Here is an 18,222-nt window from a genome sequence, read left to right as displayed (position 1 = left end):
CCACTGTTGGTGGGAATGTAAATGGATGCAGCCACTTTGGAAAACAGTGTGGAGGCTCCTCAAAAAACTAAAAATAGAGCTACCATATGATCCAGCAATTCCACTCCTGGGTATATATCTGAAAAAAACAAGAACACTAATTCAAAAAGATACATGCACCCCAATGTTCACAGCAGCACTGTTTACAATAGCAAAAATAAGGAAGTAACCTAGTGTCCATTAACAGAAGACGTGGTGTATAAACATGAATATTAGCCATAAAAAGAATGAAATTTTGCCATTCCCAACAACATGGATGGGCCTAGAGATTATGCTTAGTGAAATAAGTCAGAGAAAGACAAATACTCTGTTATCCCTTATATGTGGAATCTAAGAAATAAAACAAACAAATGAATATAACAAAACAGACTGACAGCTGTAGAGAACAAACTAGTGGTTACTAGTGGGGAGAGGGAAGGGGGGAGGGGCAAGGTAGGGGTAGGGGCTTAAGAGATACAAACTACTGTGTATAAAATAAGAAAGATACATTGCACAGCACAGGAAAATATAGCCATTGTTTTGTAATAACTTTAAATGGAGTTTAATTTATAAAAATGTTGAATCACTGTGTTGTACACCTGAAACTAACTAAATAATATTGTAAATCAACTATACTTCAATTAAAAAAGAAAAACAAAAAACCCTCAAGCCAGAGTTTAAACTCTAATCCTTTGTCTCCGGTATACCACAATGACTTTAAAAAGATTTAACTTAGTTTAACAAAAGTCTGTTTAGTACTTATTGACCATGAGGAAACTCAGATGATTTTTTTAAAAGATAAAGATTTAATAAGTTGATAAATCACTTAATAAAATATGGACAATAAAATATAGATTCTGACATAGAATAATAGTTTCAGTTCTATTCTAAATAGCAAGGCATGTAAGAATAGATAACTAGAATTCATTTAGTATTTTAAAAGCAATTTTAATTAGAAATTACATCCTACATACAGGTGTTATTCCAAGAAGTTTCATTCCGTTGGCTAGGACTGAGCGGACAGCTCTGAAAAGATGAAGTCTGGCCTACAAAAAAAATTCAAGAATGATTCAAGGTCACTTCAGCAACAGGCTAACTGTGAGTGAACAGATAAAATTGCTGTTAGAAGTAATTCTAACTTTCTTCTAATTTAAAGTAGAATAGTATCTCCAAGTGCCCTAGGGTTTCCTGTAGGCAAAAGGAAGACAAATTCCTAGGATTTGTTATAGTAAGACTGGTACCCAAGGGCTGTGGAGTGGGAGTTAACAGTAACTCCATAAAGTACAGCTTCAGATAAGGGGAGCTAATCACCCTGTCACTTGATGTAGGAAAAGGTGTTTCATGGTCGAGTATGTTGGAAAGTAACATTGATTGTTACAGCCCGATTCTAATTTTTACCTTGAGTGTATAAGTACACTGCTGTAGGTGAACAACAGGATGCTATTTTAGAAACATTGACAAGACTGACTCAGTAATAAGTCTGAGGATGCTAGAGATTACACAGCAAAACTCAACATAACATACCCCGGCCACTTCAGGAGGACTGCTTTTTATGTGTAGTGTTTTGTGTGCTACCGCTGCAAGATGACTGAAACAGGAAGAGAATAATCATGATTAGGACCAGCTAATTTCCTGTGTAACACATAAGCTTGATATCTAATCTTATTCCCTCAACTTAGAGAAATCAAAGCTGAGAGCCACTAAAGGATATTTCCAAAGTTGGAAAGTTGAGGCGGAATTCACTGCTTTTCAATAACTGGCAAAGTGAAACACTAAACTCCGGTTTTAGATTTTTGGTCCTGGTTCTACTAATACCAGGTGGTATTATGATTACAGTTTCATTGTTCTTAAGATTATGATTTCATTGTTAGTTTTACAAGTATAGGGGATTCTTTTCTAATAATTAGTTTTCGCTTATTTAGGCATCCCTCAAGATGAAACGTATAACACGGTCTGGCCTGTCTCCTTCTGCACTGGGAGGAGGTGGGGTAAGACTAGTTACCAATCCACTCTGCATACACTGGCCACTCTTCTTTAAAATATTTTTTCTGTTTAGGTTATGGCAGCAAGAAGAACAGTGCCAGAGAAATGATGCTTATGACATTAGTTTCAATGATTAAGTGACATTTAATAAGACTTTCTGGCTTCTTCATCTCTATATGTCTAAGTGGAAATTAAAGGAAAAAAAATCTGTAAATCTGGGGAAGAAAGGTAAAAAGCATATTCAAGAAAAAAGTCCCAGGGCTTCCCTGGTGGCACAGTGGTTGAGAGTCCGCCTGCCCATGCAGGGGACACGGGTTCGTGCCCCGGTCCGGGAAGATCCCACATGCCACGGAGCCGCTAGGCCCCGTGAGCCACGGCCACTGAGCCTGCGTGTCCGGAGCCTGTGCTCTGCAATGGGGCCACAACAGTGAGAGGCCCGCGTACCGCAAAAAAAAAAAAAAAAAAAAAAAAAAGTCCAAATAAATCTCTGATTACAGTAAATCTTGAGTAAAAGCAAATACTTCTTCTTCTTCTTCTTTTTTTTTTTTGCAGTACGCGGGCCTCTCACTGCTGTGGCCTCTCCCATTGCGGAGCACAGGCTCAGCGGCCGTGGCTCACAGGCCCAGCCGCTCCACGGCATGTGGGATCTTCCCGGACCGGGGCACGAACCCGTGTCCCCTGCATGGGCAGGCGGACTCTCAACCACTGTGCCACCAGGGAAGCCCAACACTTCCTTTCTTAAATAGCTTTATGAGAAGATACAACTGTTGCTATAAAACTCAACCTCTATTCAAACTTTCTAAAACAGCCACCATGAAATTTCTATCCAAGTGTCATCTACTCGGCTTTCCAATTCATTCTCTACCCTCTATCAGACTGACTTTTCTGTCCCTCTGCTTAAAACCTTTTTATGGACCCCACTGCCCTGAAAATAAGTCAGAATGCCTTAGTACACAACATAGTCATTCTCCCACAAGTTCTTTTAATGTATCATGTTCTTGCTCAACTCTGGGCTTTTCCCTCCTTCTCTGCCACCTTGCTTCTCCTGATTGACATCTACTCCTCTCCTCTGAGAAGCCCTCTCTGAACCCTCAAGGCTGGGCTAAGTGCCCTCACATTGCCCCTCATGTCCAATCTATCCTAACGTGCCGTACTGTGACCACCCATGATGTACCTATCGGTTCCCGTTCACTAGACTCCAGTGACCATACCTTCAATCACTGGATGAATGAATGAATGAACATTAACTGCTAATTTGCAAAGATGAAGCAAGAATTCCTGTAACTTAAAGCATATAATTTTTTAGGCCAATGGATTTGTCTATAGGAGACCTTTAGATGAAAGAAAGGTCCTTTGTCATATCAAATGTCTTTTAAGACCCCAAAATAGCAAGTTTATAACATACCTTAGAGTTAGAAGGTAACTGACAATGTGCCTGGGTTGAAGGTCTTCGGCTGACCTATAAAGCACCTCATCAAACCTAAAAGAAAGATGACCGGAGTGGTTGGCAGGGGAAGGCTGGGCGCATATTACACTAAGCTAAGATCTACGATATAAGGTTGACTTGATATCATTAATGGTAGAAGATATATGAAAAAAGACCTTGCGTAAATTTGAAGGTAAAGGCATATCTTTCTTTCTTACAAGTTCCTTGATGACAGGTACTTTCTAAATCACCTTGAGATCCCATAGGCCTAGCCCAAAGCAAGGACTCAAATCATGGCTGTTAAATGTATGAAGCCTCTAGCCATGCTTAGGAACATAATCTAGCAAACAAGAGTCTACTCACTGCCAAGAAAACCAGGTTAGCTTATTTTTCCTCACAAATTAGCCAAATGTTAGTAAACTAACCCCTCATCCCAAGAAAGAACCACTGACCACTCTGTAGCAATCAGAGAATAGGCCTTGTTGTTAACCCTCCATATCCCTTACAGATATTCGTCAGTCTCTCCTGACAAGTCTGGCTTCATCAATAATGCTCATGAGAGCTCAGAAGTATGGTCTCTTGCCCAGTGTATTTGAAGCTGAACTGAAACCAAGAGGCAAATGGAGGGCTTATGGTCTCAGGGATGGTGCACAAAGGCAGGGATTTTCCTTCACTTATCACAGAGGGTGAGAAGATGACCATTTCTACACTGAAAGGTTATGCTTTTACCAGGCTTTACGTTCTCACACCATGACCTAAAGGATGTTAGACACCTGGCCTAATTCAATGGTGATAATATTTTTTAAGCCCAAGGATTAGCCATGAGCATGCCCTCTGTCTGCTCCCAAAGGGCAGGCAATCACTTTTTGGTCACACCTTTGGAAAAGCGCTGTCTAGAGTCACTGGCCTCTTGATTCCAGTGGTCAGCAAACTACAACAGTCATTTCACAGAGCAGAAGCAGACTTGATAATGTTAGGAAACTGTACCTGAGAAGATGCTGGAGAATGGAAACAGACTGTGGCTCTTGTAAGCAAGCAGTGTTGAAGTCATTTAGATAACCACATCCAAAAGTCTCTTCCAAACTGTTATCACAAGTTTAAACATAACAAAGGATTAAACAAGTCATCCTAGGACTCAGTTGCAAGGGATGAACATCACCTCATAACGCACAGTCTTGCTTTCCTTAATATAGTCCTAGACTCGGAAGCTACCATCATTTGACCCGATGCCTCAGTTTTTCCTACATCTGTTTCTTCATCTGAAAACAGAGTATACTCTTTGGCAGGGTTATTCTGAGTACTAAATAAGGTAATATACATAAAAGCATTTCGTTTCATAGGTGTGCAATACATAAATGTTTAAAAAACCCCACAAGACCCAAACATAATAAGAGGTCCACTATACTTCAACTAGTTTTGAATGTGAGATGTCGGAGAAGCCCAGAAAACAGGGCCTTTGGTCTCGGAATCACTCCATCCAGACCCCACCCTGGGAAGGACAGAGCAGCCCAGTGTTTCCCTGCAGGCCCTTCTCACCTGTGGAGGCGGGCGTGTGTGTACTGCAGGAAGACACCCGTGTCCCCGCGACTCTGGAAAACACGATCCCAGCTGAACTGATAGTCAGATAACAGGAAACCTCTGAAGTCCTAAAATGACAGAGGAAATCTTCAGCGCTGGGATTTGTCCCAGTACCAAATAAAAGGCTCTCCCGGGAAGCAGTCTTCACAGACCTGAATGATGAGGGCTGCGAGCCCCACCCTCTCTGCTGTCTCCTGGGGGTTCTCCAGCTCTCTGGTGGCTGAAATAGACAAAGGCAGCTACTTTAACCTTGCATGAAACTGTACAGAATCGGGACTAAAGTGGAGATAAAACCTGACAAAACCATATGCCGATAGCATCAAGAATAAACAGGTGCACAGCAGGCAATTAACTGTCCGAATGTGGGCTGATTTAACTTTGATAATGGTGTTTTCAAACCTTTGTTAAAAGGGAAGAAACACGAATTTATTTTTCTTACAAATATCCCTTGTAAGACATTAGATAGAGCTGGTACTTGTTTTTCCAAAGGTGAAGGTTAAACAAAGCCATAAGGACTTGGGACTTGCTTCTGATTATGGAACACAGGAACTTTGCAAAAGCACTCCAACCGTGGAGTGACAATGCTGAAGCTGCCCAGGAAAAGAGGCTCAGGGTGTATCAATTCCCATTACTAAACTGAATAACAGCCCAGCAGCAAGTCTAGAAATTCTGGCACCTCGAATTAGCAAAGCTATTTGTGCCAAGGTTTATGAAAGTTCAATGGAGGGAGGGTCATAACCAATCACACTGCACAGAAGTCCAGCAGAACATAGAAGTGCACGTAAGTTACATCTGTAACAACAAAAAAAATGAATTCACTCTTAATAGAAGCCATGTTCTGTAGCATCCTCAATCGGATCTCATTTAGAACATCTTCCAGAAAAGTAACGTCTCCTCTTCGAGTCTTCATTCCCTGCACCACCCCAAAGGGCACGTGCTGGCACCTAAAATGGAGCAAGCACTCAGTTCACTGAAAACTGAAAAGGAGCTGGTGATCAAAGAATATAACAATATGCTTATAGAGAATAGTCTTAACTTTAACTCTCATAGCGAGGTTTTAAAAAATTAATAAATTGAAATATGCTGTGATGTATGCCACAGAAGATGTTAAACATACAGCTTCATTTCATAATCACTAGCATATGATTAAATTACTAGTTGCCTTTATGAAAAAAAGGAGATGGGAATTAAGAATTTTGAAAATCAAGCCACTGAGAGATGTCTAATAAAACCATTTATTAAATGTTTATAAGCTAGAAATTAATATAACCAGGACAAAAATGAGCACAAAGAACAAATCTGTTTTTTCACACTAACATCTTGAAACAAAGAAGTGAAGTTTGAATGAAAATCTTTAACAATTTGCTACATTTTTGGACATGGCTGACCTAGCAAAACTTTAATCTTGAGCAGGCAATTAAGAACCATGCAGACAGTACAGTACCTTTCTGCCCAGTCATATCCCATGATCTGCAGCATTTGGAACACTTGCTGAAAATGCTTTTTTTGCCCTTTATCTGTCTTGAAAGAAAAATGTATTTAAAATAAAAGAACACTGATAAGTTAATCTACAATAGGTTGGACATAAATCAAATTAAAATATTTGAGTTTTGACAGACTAGAGTCACTGTCAGTGGATATGTTTTAAATAAGCACACAAAGCGGATGCCACCAGAAGAAGGTCTAAGGTGAGTCCTCTGAAAGGAAGTAAGAGCTGCAGCACTCCACTGAGTCAGGAGGGAATATGAAATTTAACCTTCTGAGTATTCTATCTAAATTCCTCCTCTCTCAGCTGTTATGACCTTTATCTCCAAGAAGGCCAAAGCTAAGCTCTAAAAAGGTATTTAATAGCAACTTTTTTTTCCTTTGGGGAAACAGAGGTTGCACACAGAAAGAAAGGAAGGGGAGACTAGAATATTACTCAGCATAAAAGGAACAAACTACTGACACATGCAATAGTTTGGGTGGATCTCAAGGGCATTCATTATGCTGAGTGAAAACAGCCGACCTCAAAATGTTACCTAATGTGGGACTTCCCTGGTGGCACAGTGGTTAAGAATCCGCCTGCCAATGCAGGAGACACGGGTTCGAGCCCTGACCTGGGAAGATCCCACATGCTGCGGAGCAACTAAGCCCGTGCACCATAACTACTGAGCCTGTGCTCTAGAGCCCGCAAGCCACAACTACTGAGCCCATGCACTACAACTACTGAAGCCCGCGCACCTAGAGCCCATGCTCCGCAATGAGAGAAGCCACCGCAATGAGAAGCCTGTGCATTGCAACGAAGAGTAGCCCCCACTCGCCGCAACTAGAGAAAGCCCGCGCGCAGCAACGAAAACCCAACACTGCCCCCCCCCCCAAAAGTTACCTAATGTGGTTCCATTTATATAACATTCTCTAAGTGACAAAATGGTATGATGGAGAACAGAGCAGTGGTTGCCAGTGGTTAGGGCTGGAGGAACGCATGATTATTAAGTGGTTGCCCTAAGAGAGGTTGTTTTGTGATGGAACAGTTTTGTATTCTGAATGTGGTGATGGTTACATGAATCTACACGTGTTAAATTTCACACCCCCCTCCACCATGCCCATACACCAGCATGTGTAAAAATTGGTGAAATTTAATTAAGGTCTCTACCAATATTAGTTTCCTGGTATAGACAAAGTATTATGGTTATGTAAGATATTATCTTTGGAGAAGACTGAAGGCTACATGGAAACTACCATTTTGAAACTTCTGTGAGTCCTAAAATATTTAAAATAGTTATTTTAAAGAAATGCATTATAGTGACATGTACATATTTGTTACACATAACCATTCATTTGGGTAATTTTTGTTTTTTTTTTACTATGAAGCAATGTGAACTTTTTAATTTTTAAGTTCTTTTTTTTAAAACATAGTGTTTGCCACCATACATACACTTAACATTGAATCCTTTCTATAGTTGGAGAAAATTATTTTTGCCTAGTTTTTCAACAAGGCATTCAATTTCTGTCTTTGCAGTTTTCATGAAGTAGGGATCATAACCTTTTGTTCTTTATTGTGATTACTTACCACATAAATCATTTTATCAAAATTAAACTTGTCCATTCGATCTATAGCAGCTGCAAGATCTCTGAAAAAAACGGCCATAGATTAAGAGTTACTAAGCAGATCTCGGTAATAATTTGTTTTACCTATTTAATAGTAATGAGGCTTTTCTCATTAAGAACTACTGTCAGTCCAAGCCTCGGGTATAGTACCCATGCTTATATAATCCCAGTACCATACTTTGACACAAAGTAGTAATAACAAAAACAGCTTTGGGAAAAGAATTATGAAAGTGCTGTGAAAAGATCAAAAATGAATAAAAGCTCTGGGACAAGTAGTAATAATAACTAAATAGCTCTAGGCAAGGTGTTTGTAGGTAAATGTTTTATGATTTGTTAATTATGCCTCTACTGGAAAGAATTACCTTCCTGTCACTTTTCTGCAATATACTTTCTTAAAGAACGTATTTAAAACACAGGTGATACAGTATCTTCTAGCACTCTTCCAACGTCTTGGATCATTCAAAAGCAATACTTTCTAAAGCATTTAAAAAGACCATAAATTCCTTTGACAAAAATTCCACTTACCTCTTATCTCTGGCTAAGGACAAAATACCCAGTATGCACACAGTACAAAATATTTAAAAACAAACCATAAACTATAAAATTTTAAGTGAAAAATTTTAGGTGAGGGCCTCCCTGGTGGCGCAGTGGTTGAGAGTCCGCCTGCCGATGCAGGGGATACGGGTTCGTGCCCCGGTCTGGGAGGATCCCATATGCCGCGGAGCGGCTGGGCCCGTGAGCCATGGCCGCTGGGCCTGCGCGTCCGGAGCCTGCGCTCCGCAACGGGGGGCGGCCACAGCAGTGAGAGGCCCGCATACCGCAAAAAAAAAAAAAAAAAAAAAAAAAATTTAGGTGAAAATTATTTAAATATTGAATTTTAAAATTAGAGCTAATTAACTTGTGGGGAATATGTTAATAACTATGTAATATCTTTGTGTGGTGACATATCATAACTAGACTCACCATGGTGATCATTTTGAATATACAGAAATACCAAATCACTATGTTGTGTAACAGGAACTAACGTAGTGTTGTAGGTCAATTATAATTCAAAACCAAATAAACTCATAGAAAAAGAGATAGGATTTGTAGAATTTCAGAGGCAAAGGACAGAGAGAGGGGGAATTGGATGAAGGTGGTCAAAAGGTACAAACTCCCAGTTATAAGATAAATAAGTACTAGGGATGTAAAGTACAAAATGATAAATAGAATTAACACTGCCGTATGTTATATATGAAAGTTAATGTTAAGAGAGTAAACCCTAAGAGTTCTCATCACAAGAAAATTTTTTTCTATTTCTTTAGTTGTATTATCTATATGAAATGATGCATGTTCACTAAACTTATTGTGATAATCATTTCGTGACGTAAGTCAAATCGTTATACACCTTACACAGTGCTGCATGCCCATTATATCTCAATAAAACTGAAAGAAAAAAATTAAAGCTATTTTTGCTTAACAATACATGACACTGGGAGGATTTTGAGGATTTTTAAAGTTCCTAGATCTTTTGAAATGTTGGGGATCATCAAAATGTCATTGGTACCTACTTCAGGATCCAGATATAACAGAGCAAGCGCCTCCTGCATTGTAAGCGTGGAGTCTTAACCCCTGGACCACCAGGGAAGTCCCCAGAGCATGCGTTCTGAATGGAGGCAAAAACTGCCTCGTGAGGGACAAAAAAATCTTACTCTATTTATGTATAAAGCACATATATGCATACAATACATACAGACACATCTGTGGTGTTAAAATTTCATGAGGATGGGCAAGTATAAAAAATATGGCTAAAAAGGCTCCTGAGAAGGGTTACAATTAAAAAAAAAGGTTGTAAAACACTGACACAGATTATCCCAAAAACGAAGTCACAAATATACACCCCATTATATTTTTTGATTTGAGCCAAGCACAAAACAAAGAAAAACTTTTTGATCCAAAGAAAAAGAGATGAATATAAGAAAAAGTCCTAGGTTGAGTTTGTAGAACCTGAATTTGAAAGCTGGAGAGGGCTTCCCTGGTGGTACAGTGGTTAAGAATCCGCCTGCCAATGCAGGGGATACGGATTAGAGCCCTGGCCCAGGAAGATCCCACATGCCTCGGAGCAACTAAGCCCATGCCCACAACTACTGAGCCTGGCTCTAGAGCCTGTTAGCCACAACTACTGAAGCCTGCGTGCCTCGAGCCCATGCTCTGCAACAAGAGAAGCCCACAAACCACAACGAAGAGTAGTGCCTGCTCGCTGCAACTAGAGAAAGCCCACGTGCAGCAGTGAAGACCCAACACAGCCAAAAATAAACATAAATAAAATAAATACATTAAAAAATAAAAAGCCAGAAGAAATGCCAGGTCATTTAGTTCAGGTCTCTTTTCACAAAGTAGGGAACCATGGCCCAGAGAGGTTAAGTGATGGTCATGGTTTCAGAACAAAAATTCAGGTCTCCAGCTTCACCCTGTGCTCTTGTCAGTATCCTCCTGCATTTTTCTTTGTCTGTTATAACAACTCCCTTAATTTACAACCACACACATAGCTGTATTCTATAAGGAACCTACCGAAAGGACAGAAACAACTACAGTTAGAGCAAGGTGAAAAATCAAACATTTCAAGTGGCACAAAGATGATTCTCCCAAAGAAAAAAGGGAAAGTACAGGTATTAAGGTAAATAAACAGAAAAATCTGGACCCAATGATAGCCCCCCAAAAGATACCAGATAAGGATAGTTATAGAGTCTTTATGACACAGAGCCTCTATTCTGAGCAGACACATTTCTTTCTTTTTTTTTTTTTTGAGTGTAGTTGACTTACAATTATGTTAGTTTCAGTGATTCAGTATTTTTGCAGATTATATTCCACTACAGTTTATTACAAGATAATGAGTTTAATACCCTGTTGCTTACATGAGTAAGCACATTTCTTGTAACCACTACTCAAAGGTTTATTTAATCTGTCCAGCAATAATTAGCTGGCACAAAAAAAATTTTCTACTGTATATTTCTTTGTATCTAGAAAAATAAATGTACCTCTTAGATATACAGGGTCTTATCATTTCCTAACTCCAATTGTATGGAATTGATAAAGAGAAATGCCAGAAGGTAACAGAAAATAAGAATGATTTTTCTAAGGGACAGTAAGAGAGGCAGATAGTTGTTTAAAGTTGTTTGGGAAAAAATGATGGTAGTTAACAACAACAACAAAATATCATTAACTATGCTACAAAAGTGGTTTGTGATCCAACATAAAATTCTAGCCCGGGGGCTTCCCTGGTGGCGCAGTGGTTGAGAGTCCGCCTGCCGATGCAGGGGACACGGGTTCGTGCCCCGGTCTGGGAAGATCCCACATGCCACGGAGCGGCTGGGCCCGTGAGCCATGGCCGCTGGGCCTGCGCGTCCAGAGCCTGTGCTCCGCAACGGGAGAGGCCACAACAGTGAGAGGCCCAGGTACCGCCAAAAAAAAAAAAAAATCTAGCCCGGGAGACACTAGAACCTTTTGCTAGCAGTGCTTGAGTATGGCCGTGTTTGCCTGTGTGGCTTTTTTATGGTCCTGTCTTCTCCTTCCTATTAGCTTTGTCCCAGAAATAAAGTGTGCTTGATAAACCCAGTTCTTACTGATTAACAGAGACTGCTCCTTTCCACAGGGGTTGGTCATGGAGACAAATGAAAAAGTGTAAGCGGCATGGCCTACTTCTCCCTCGGTCTATTTTACCACGTCTGAATGAGGACTGGTACTTATATGCACATAAGATGATCTTGACAGAGTGAGGATACCACTGAGCCGACAAGAGCACCTTTTAGTATACATTTCCTGTCAACATGCAATTATAAAATATTTATAGTTGGCTATGAGGTACTTCAATTTTATAGTTTGTAGAGCAATGTATTCACCTGTGGAAATCCTATGATGTTTAACTAACTGTAATCAGTTTTTCAGTTACTTTTCTGATGATATTAATCCTTTCCAGAAACTGTAAATGGCCATAAACAGAAATCCAATAAAAATATTTTGAGGGATGAGAACAAAAGATTTTAGAAATCAGGATTTGGTAACAGTTTTGAGAATAAAATGATTGTCTCAGCATTAATCCTACAACAAAGAATGTGAAGTCATGCATTCTAATGATGAGGTTCACACAAGACACAAACCTGGTTGCATAGAGAGACGTCCCATCGCTTCGCATTACAGTACAAATTGAGGAGGGGTCACCATTCCCTGACAGATCCACTACAGCTGTGCCTTTTCTAGAAATGCAAAAAGGTAACTCTGAAACAACATAATGAATTAAAACCGTTAATAGTATAATATCTATAACGTTATCTTTGGCAAACCAGAAGCTATTTTTATTAAGTAGCAATAAGTGGTGTAACCAGCAATGAAGAAAAATAAGAAGGAATCTGACCTTGAATGAATCTATTAAGAGTAGGTATTTTGTAATTAATATTTACTTATCAATTTAAATTCTGTACTCTGGATGAACTACTTAAAGTCTTTAACATAACTAGTTGAAAAATGAGATTTCAACTTCAGTTTAACCATGAAACATCATGTTCTTCTTCTAATCCACACTCAATATTGGGCTAATTCTTAACATGCAAGAAAGTACCCTTGAGTAATAAAACCATAGAATTTTGTAACTGTCTTTCTTGCCCGATCAAAAATTAGAATCTGTATATGGCGATCTAAAACTTGTCCTTAGGGACATTACTGAGGATGTCGTGAGCCACATTCTCCATGTCTTTCTTATAAGGATGACGAGCTCTTTGTTACTATGAAAAATGGCACTTTTTAAAAAATTAATTTTTATTGGAGTATGGCTGCTTCACAATGTTGTGTTAGCCTCCACTGCACAACAGAATGAATCAGCCATACACGTGCAGATATCCCCTCCCTTTTGGACTTCCTCCCATTTAGGTTACCACAGTGCATTAGGTAGGAGTTCCCTGTGCTATACAGTACGTTCCCATCGGTTGTCTACTTTATACATAGCATCAGTAATGTGTATGTGTCAACCTCAGTCCCCCACTTCCTCCCTCCCCACCCCTTCCTGCCTTGGTATCCATACATTTGTTCTCTACGTCTGTGTCTCTATTTATACTTTGCAAATAAGATCAACTATACCATTCTTCTAGATTCCACATACACACATTATTATACGATATTTGCTTTTCTCTTTCTGACTTACTTCACTCTGTATGACACTCCCTAGGTCTGTCCACATCTCTACAAATGACCCCATTTCATTCCTTTTTATGGCTGAATAGTATTCCATTGTATATATGTGCCACATCTTCTTTATCCATTCATCTGTCGATGGACACTTAGGTTGCTTCCATGTCCTGGCTATTGTAAACAGAGCTGCAATGAACATTGTGGTACATGACTCTTTTTGAATTATGGTTTTCTCAGGTTATATGCCCAGTAGTGGGATTGCTGGATCATATGGTAGTTCTATTTTTAGTTTTTTAAGGAACCTCCATACTGTTTTCCATAGTGGCTGTATCAATTTACATTCCCACCGACAGTTTATGAGGGTTCCCCTTTCTCCACACCCTCTCCAGCATTTATTGTTTGTAGATTTTTTGATGATAGTCATTCTGACCGGTGTCAGGTGATACGTCGTGGTACTTTTGATTTGCATTTCTCTAATAATTAGTGATGTTGAGAATCTTTTCATGTGTTTGCTGGCCATCTGGAAAAATGGCACGTCTAAGCAACTGGTTTGCTTCTGTGTTACACATGGTTGGGCTCCTATGAATGGTGCCATTTCTGTTTGGCTGACAGGAAGCTCAAAGCTAATTTAGAAATCTACCTTAAGCAAAGCAGCAGAATCCCAGTGTGTGTTACATTATGTACTAATATCATCCCTGATGTCCTATTATTTTTTCTGCCCTGCTTCTTGATTTCCTCATTTTACTCTTTCAAAAGCTTGGGGTTGTAGTATACCTTTTTAATTTTTTTTTAAACAATTATTTAAGACCTTTAACAGGTGCTTGCAGTTTGTTGACTTTTTGAAAAAATCAAGCTGTTAACTTTTATTATAAATTAAAAATGAGGTTCTTAAAAATCTCAACTCGACCAGATATGAAACAATAAAAACCTTTAAAGGTTTATTGAGAAAATCCAGGTTATTTTTTTTAAAAACACGTTTGTCATTACCAAAAAGAGACGTCTTTAGGTAAAAATAATAAAAACCCCATGCTGCATAGATAATGCAGATAGTTCTAGGTATCTGGTCAACAGGCAAAAAGCAAGCACTTAAGGCCTTCATCTCCAATCTTTTGTTCATTTCTTATTGCTGGAATTTCATATTCATTTCTTCGTGTGGCCCGACTAAACCGGATGGTGGTAGAGATGGTAAGCCGGCATTGACTCAGCCCCGCCCTGCTCAGCCTCGGAGCGGACGCATCCTCAGCTGGTGGATCGGCTGCTTGTGTCTCTTCGCCATCTTGTGGTTTAGGGCTTTCTGGGCGTCTGCGTCTGTAACTGAAGTTGCGGCGGTACCGACATCGAGGGGGCTGCCGAACTTGGGTCTCAACTCCTTGATTTTCCCTACCTTCTTCACTGCCGTCCTCTCCGCGCTGTCTTTGGCGAGGAGGGCCCCTGCGGAACGGTGGTCTATAACCCGATACATATTCTGTCTCACTGGTGTACCTTGTTCTCCTGCACCCTGGTTGTCAGCACGCTCCATCACCTCTCCCCGCACAGGAGGGTGGAACGCTGTGGTCGACGCCCACAGGCTCTCCGCACGCAGTAAGGTGGGCGCCGGCGCCTGCGGTAGGGCCGCCGCTGTCGGGCCCGGCCTTCGGGGGCACTCTCGGATCCCTCCGTCTTTTCCCTTCTCTCGCTGTCCCGGTAATTCTGCTGGAGGTTGCGTGGAGGCCCCCTGCGACGCGGAGAGCGGCTGTGATGGTTACGGGCTGGTGCACGTGTACCGCCTTGCGCTGGACCCCCAGGGCCTGCAACGTCTGCTGCCCGCACCCTCTTCTCCTTCAGCGACATGGAGCCCCGCAGTCTCTCCGTCTCCTACGCTGCGAAGGCACTTCCCGGGTTCTTCTTCTTTACGGCAGTCCGGGGTACACATACATCTTCCTTGGTGTCATTCCTGCTGCTGAAGCCATATCCGTTTCTTACACTGAACCATTTTATGTTCCCAGCACCTTCGCTGCGATGACCTTCTTGTTCTGGGCGGCAGGCGCCGCCGATGAGACCCCGCCGGGGCCACCGCCTCCTGCGCCGCTGCCCGTCGTGCCGGGCTCGGTGTCGGCAGCGCTGCGGGCGGCTTCTGGGTCTCGGCCTCGCTGCTCACGGCTGCGGCTCCTCCCGGGCTGTGACGGCAACCAGGCCGGCAGCGGCGGTGAGGCTGCTCGGGGCTCTCCGGGGGCCGCTCTCCGCTCCCGCTACCCATCGAACTCAGTATACCTGCTTTTACAAACTGCTTTAAATCCTTTTGGAACAGGATGGAATCTTTTTAAAAAGGCAGGGTTGAATACAAAGCGTTCTATTTCCCTTTTCCAGTTATACCATTATCAGCTGGTGTGACCTTAGGCAGATCGCTTATACTTTCTGTGCTGTTTCCTCATATGTAACGACAAGATAATATTCTTTCTCCCAAGTTTACCAGGAGTTCACTATGGCAGCAAGAGACAGCATGTGGGAAAGTACTCTGAAGAGCAAAGAGCACCGTAAGAAACGCCAGGAGGGCTGCACACGACATTCTGCTCTCTTTACTGAGAGAAAACGTCAACACCAACGTCAAAGCAGAATGAATAACTTTCTAAAGAAGAGTAACCTGATCATACATTGTTTTCTGTAGGAGTCCTTTACTATCCAGCAACTTTAAGACTTCTTGAGATTTTTCACGATAAAATGATTCTCCTGAATATTCATCAAAGTGTACTCCTAGACGCTAAAAGGGTTTGGAAACAAAAGAAAAAAAAGTTACGCATGTGTCCTATTATCTTACCCTAAGACAAAATAGGATGTTCTACAGTCTGTCAGACAGATGGGGAAAATAAGAATGAAATCAAGTCACTCCATGACTCAAACCTTCCTAACGGCTCCCCTGCACAGTCAAGGCCTCATAGTGGTACCGTGCTGTCCAACGTGGGAGTTGCTGGACACATATGGCTATTCAAATTCAAATTAAGGAAAACTGAAGATGTACTTTCTCAGTTACGCTACTCACACTTCAAGTGCTCAATGGCCACATGTGGCTGGAGGCTACCATATTGGACAGCAGAGATCCAGAACGTTTCCACTGCAGCAGGAAGCTAGACTGGACAGTCCTGGAAAATGTCCTCCATCTCACCCCACTCTACAACCTCTTCAAACTCCTCTCTCACTTTTCTTCATCTTGCTTCCTTACTCCAGCCATGTGGGATCTTTGCTGAAACTCTCTTCAGACAGCACCCTGATCCCCCCCCTCCCCTGCTTCACTTTTCTCCATACATCATCACCACCTAACAGACTGTATATGTTCTTGTTGAATTTGCACTGCCTTGAATTTGTTTAATCTGCTGTGTCCATGCTGGAGTGTAAAGTCCATGAGAAAAGAACTTATATCTCTTTTATTCACTGTTGTATTTCTCCCACCCTCAACATGTTTTTAGACAAACAAATTTATAGCATCACATATATGCCTAAGGAAGCAAAAGAAGAAAAAATGATTAAGAAAAAGTGAAGGAATGATAGGAGAGAGAAGAGAAAAGCCAAACTGAAATGAAGTATCAGGATGTCACTTCACATTCAGCCTGTGAAGTTCACAGGCTTTATTTTGGAGCTCTAACTTCCAGCCCAAAGAACAGTATCTGAGTCCCAATTATCAACTCAGTGACAAATGACAAATCTGTTCTTAAAATATGAGTTTCAGAAGCAACCCTCCTACCCAGGAGTACCCGTCAAGAGCTGCACCACATGACAGGAGAGCAGGAGAGTGGGCGGGCACCTTGTAAATCCGAATGTACTCTTCTATGCTCAAGTCCCGAAATCTTTGCCAGAGTGCAAGTGCTTGCGTGTCGCCCAGTTCCAATCGCTGGAAGAACTCATGTGCTGATTTTGCTACATTTTTATCGTCTGATGCTTCTTTATTAACTTGTACATAAACCTAAAGGCACAATAGTACATTAAATGAGGTACGTTACTAGTCACTGTTATCTCCAAAAAGGAAAAGAAGAGAACAAAACAATCTGGAGAATTCTCATTTAAAGGTTATACAAGTGTGCTCGTCACAGAGTGTAACCTTTTTTTCTTTTCTTTTTTTTTTGCCATGGACCCTTACCTTAGTGAGCCCTAATAACCCCTTCTCAAAATGCATAAAGTAAAATACATAGGATTATAAAGGAAATAATTACATTGAAATACAATTATTCAAATTTTAAAAAGTATTTGTGATATAGTAACAGAGGAAAGTGCTAAATTCCTGACTGAGGTTACTGAAAATAATATGTAATTTTTTCTTCTCATCCAAGTTCACAGATCCTTAGGTTAAGAATGCCTGGTTAGGGACTTCCCTGGTGGCACAGTGGTTAAGAATCTGTCTGCCGATGCAGGGGACACGGGTTCAAGCCCTGGTCTGGGAAGACCCCACATGCCATGGAGCAACTAAGCCCATGCACCACAACTACTAAGCCTGTCCTCTAGAGCCCACGAGCCACAACTAGTGAGCCTGCATGCCTACAGCCCGTGCTCCGCAACAAGAGAAGCCACCGCGATGAGAAGCCCGCGCATCCCATGAAGAGTAGCCCCCACTCGCTGCAACTAGAGAAAGCCTGTGCACAGCAACGACGACCCAACACAGCCAAAAATAAGTAAATAAATAAATTAAAAAAAAAAAAGGGACTTCCCTGGTGGTCCAGTGGTTAAGACTCTGCACTTCCACTGTAGGGAGTGCAGGTTCGATCCCTGGTCCAGGAACTAAGATCTGACATGCCGCACACTGCAGCCAAAAAAAATAATGCCTGGTTTAGACGAAGCTAGCATTACTTCTTAAAAAAAAAAAAGTGAAATTATTGCTCAACTTCTCTGAGAAAAGATTGAAGCTAGTAGAATGGTTCAATCTGGAAAAGAAAAGTCCATAGGGTGATTCAGCCGTTGTTTTAATGAAAAAAAATTTAAACTGTTCTCTAAATCTGCAAAGA

At 41.1% G+C, this 18,222-nt stretch overlaps 1 protein-coding gene and 1 pseudogene across 1 annotated transcript in view; both read right to left on the bottom strand.

The window, feature by feature from the left end:
- Positions 1–863: 863 nt before the first annotated feature.
- Positions 864–18,222, bottom strand: part of RARS2 (arginyl-tRNA synthetase 2, mitochondrial) — an 80,801-nt gene continuing 63,442 nt past the window's right edge. Inside the window, exons 9-20 of the mRNA XM_060115097.1 lie at positions 17,031–17,189; positions 15,886–15,992; positions 12,232–12,327; positions 8,058–8,118; positions 6,450–6,526; positions 5,825–5,949; positions 5,158–5,225; positions 4,964–5,073; positions 4,415–4,510; positions 3,407–3,481; positions 1,543–1,606; positions 864–1,064 (exon numbers count right to left, since the gene is read on the bottom strand). Of these exons, the coding sequence (XP_059971080.1) occupies positions 978–1,064; positions 1,543–1,606; positions 3,407–3,481; positions 4,415–4,510; positions 4,964–5,073; positions 5,158–5,225; positions 5,825–5,949; positions 6,450–6,526; positions 8,058–8,118; positions 12,232–12,327; positions 15,886–15,992; positions 17,031–17,189 (1,125 nt within the window). The 3' untranslated portion in view covers positions 864–977. The remainder of the gene's footprint in view (positions 1,065–1,542; positions 1,607–3,406; positions 3,482–4,414; positions 4,511–4,963; positions 5,074–5,157; positions 5,226–5,824; positions 5,950–6,449; positions 6,527–8,057; positions 8,119–12,231; positions 12,328–15,885; positions 15,993–17,030; positions 17,190–18,222) is intronic.
- Positions 14,320–15,800, bottom strand: LOC132500399 (Y-box-binding protein 1-like; annotated as a pseudogene).

Source organism: Mesoplodon densirostris, chromosome 12 (assembly GCF_025265405.1).
Source record: "Mesoplodon densirostris isolate mMesDen1 chromosome 12, mMesDen1 primary haplotype, whole genome shotgun sequence".
NCBI classification, from domain to species: domain Eukaryota; kingdom Metazoa; phylum Chordata; class Mammalia; order Artiodactyla; family Ziphiidae; genus Mesoplodon; species Mesoplodon densirostris.
This window is presented reverse-complemented; position numbering and strand designations above follow the sequence as displayed.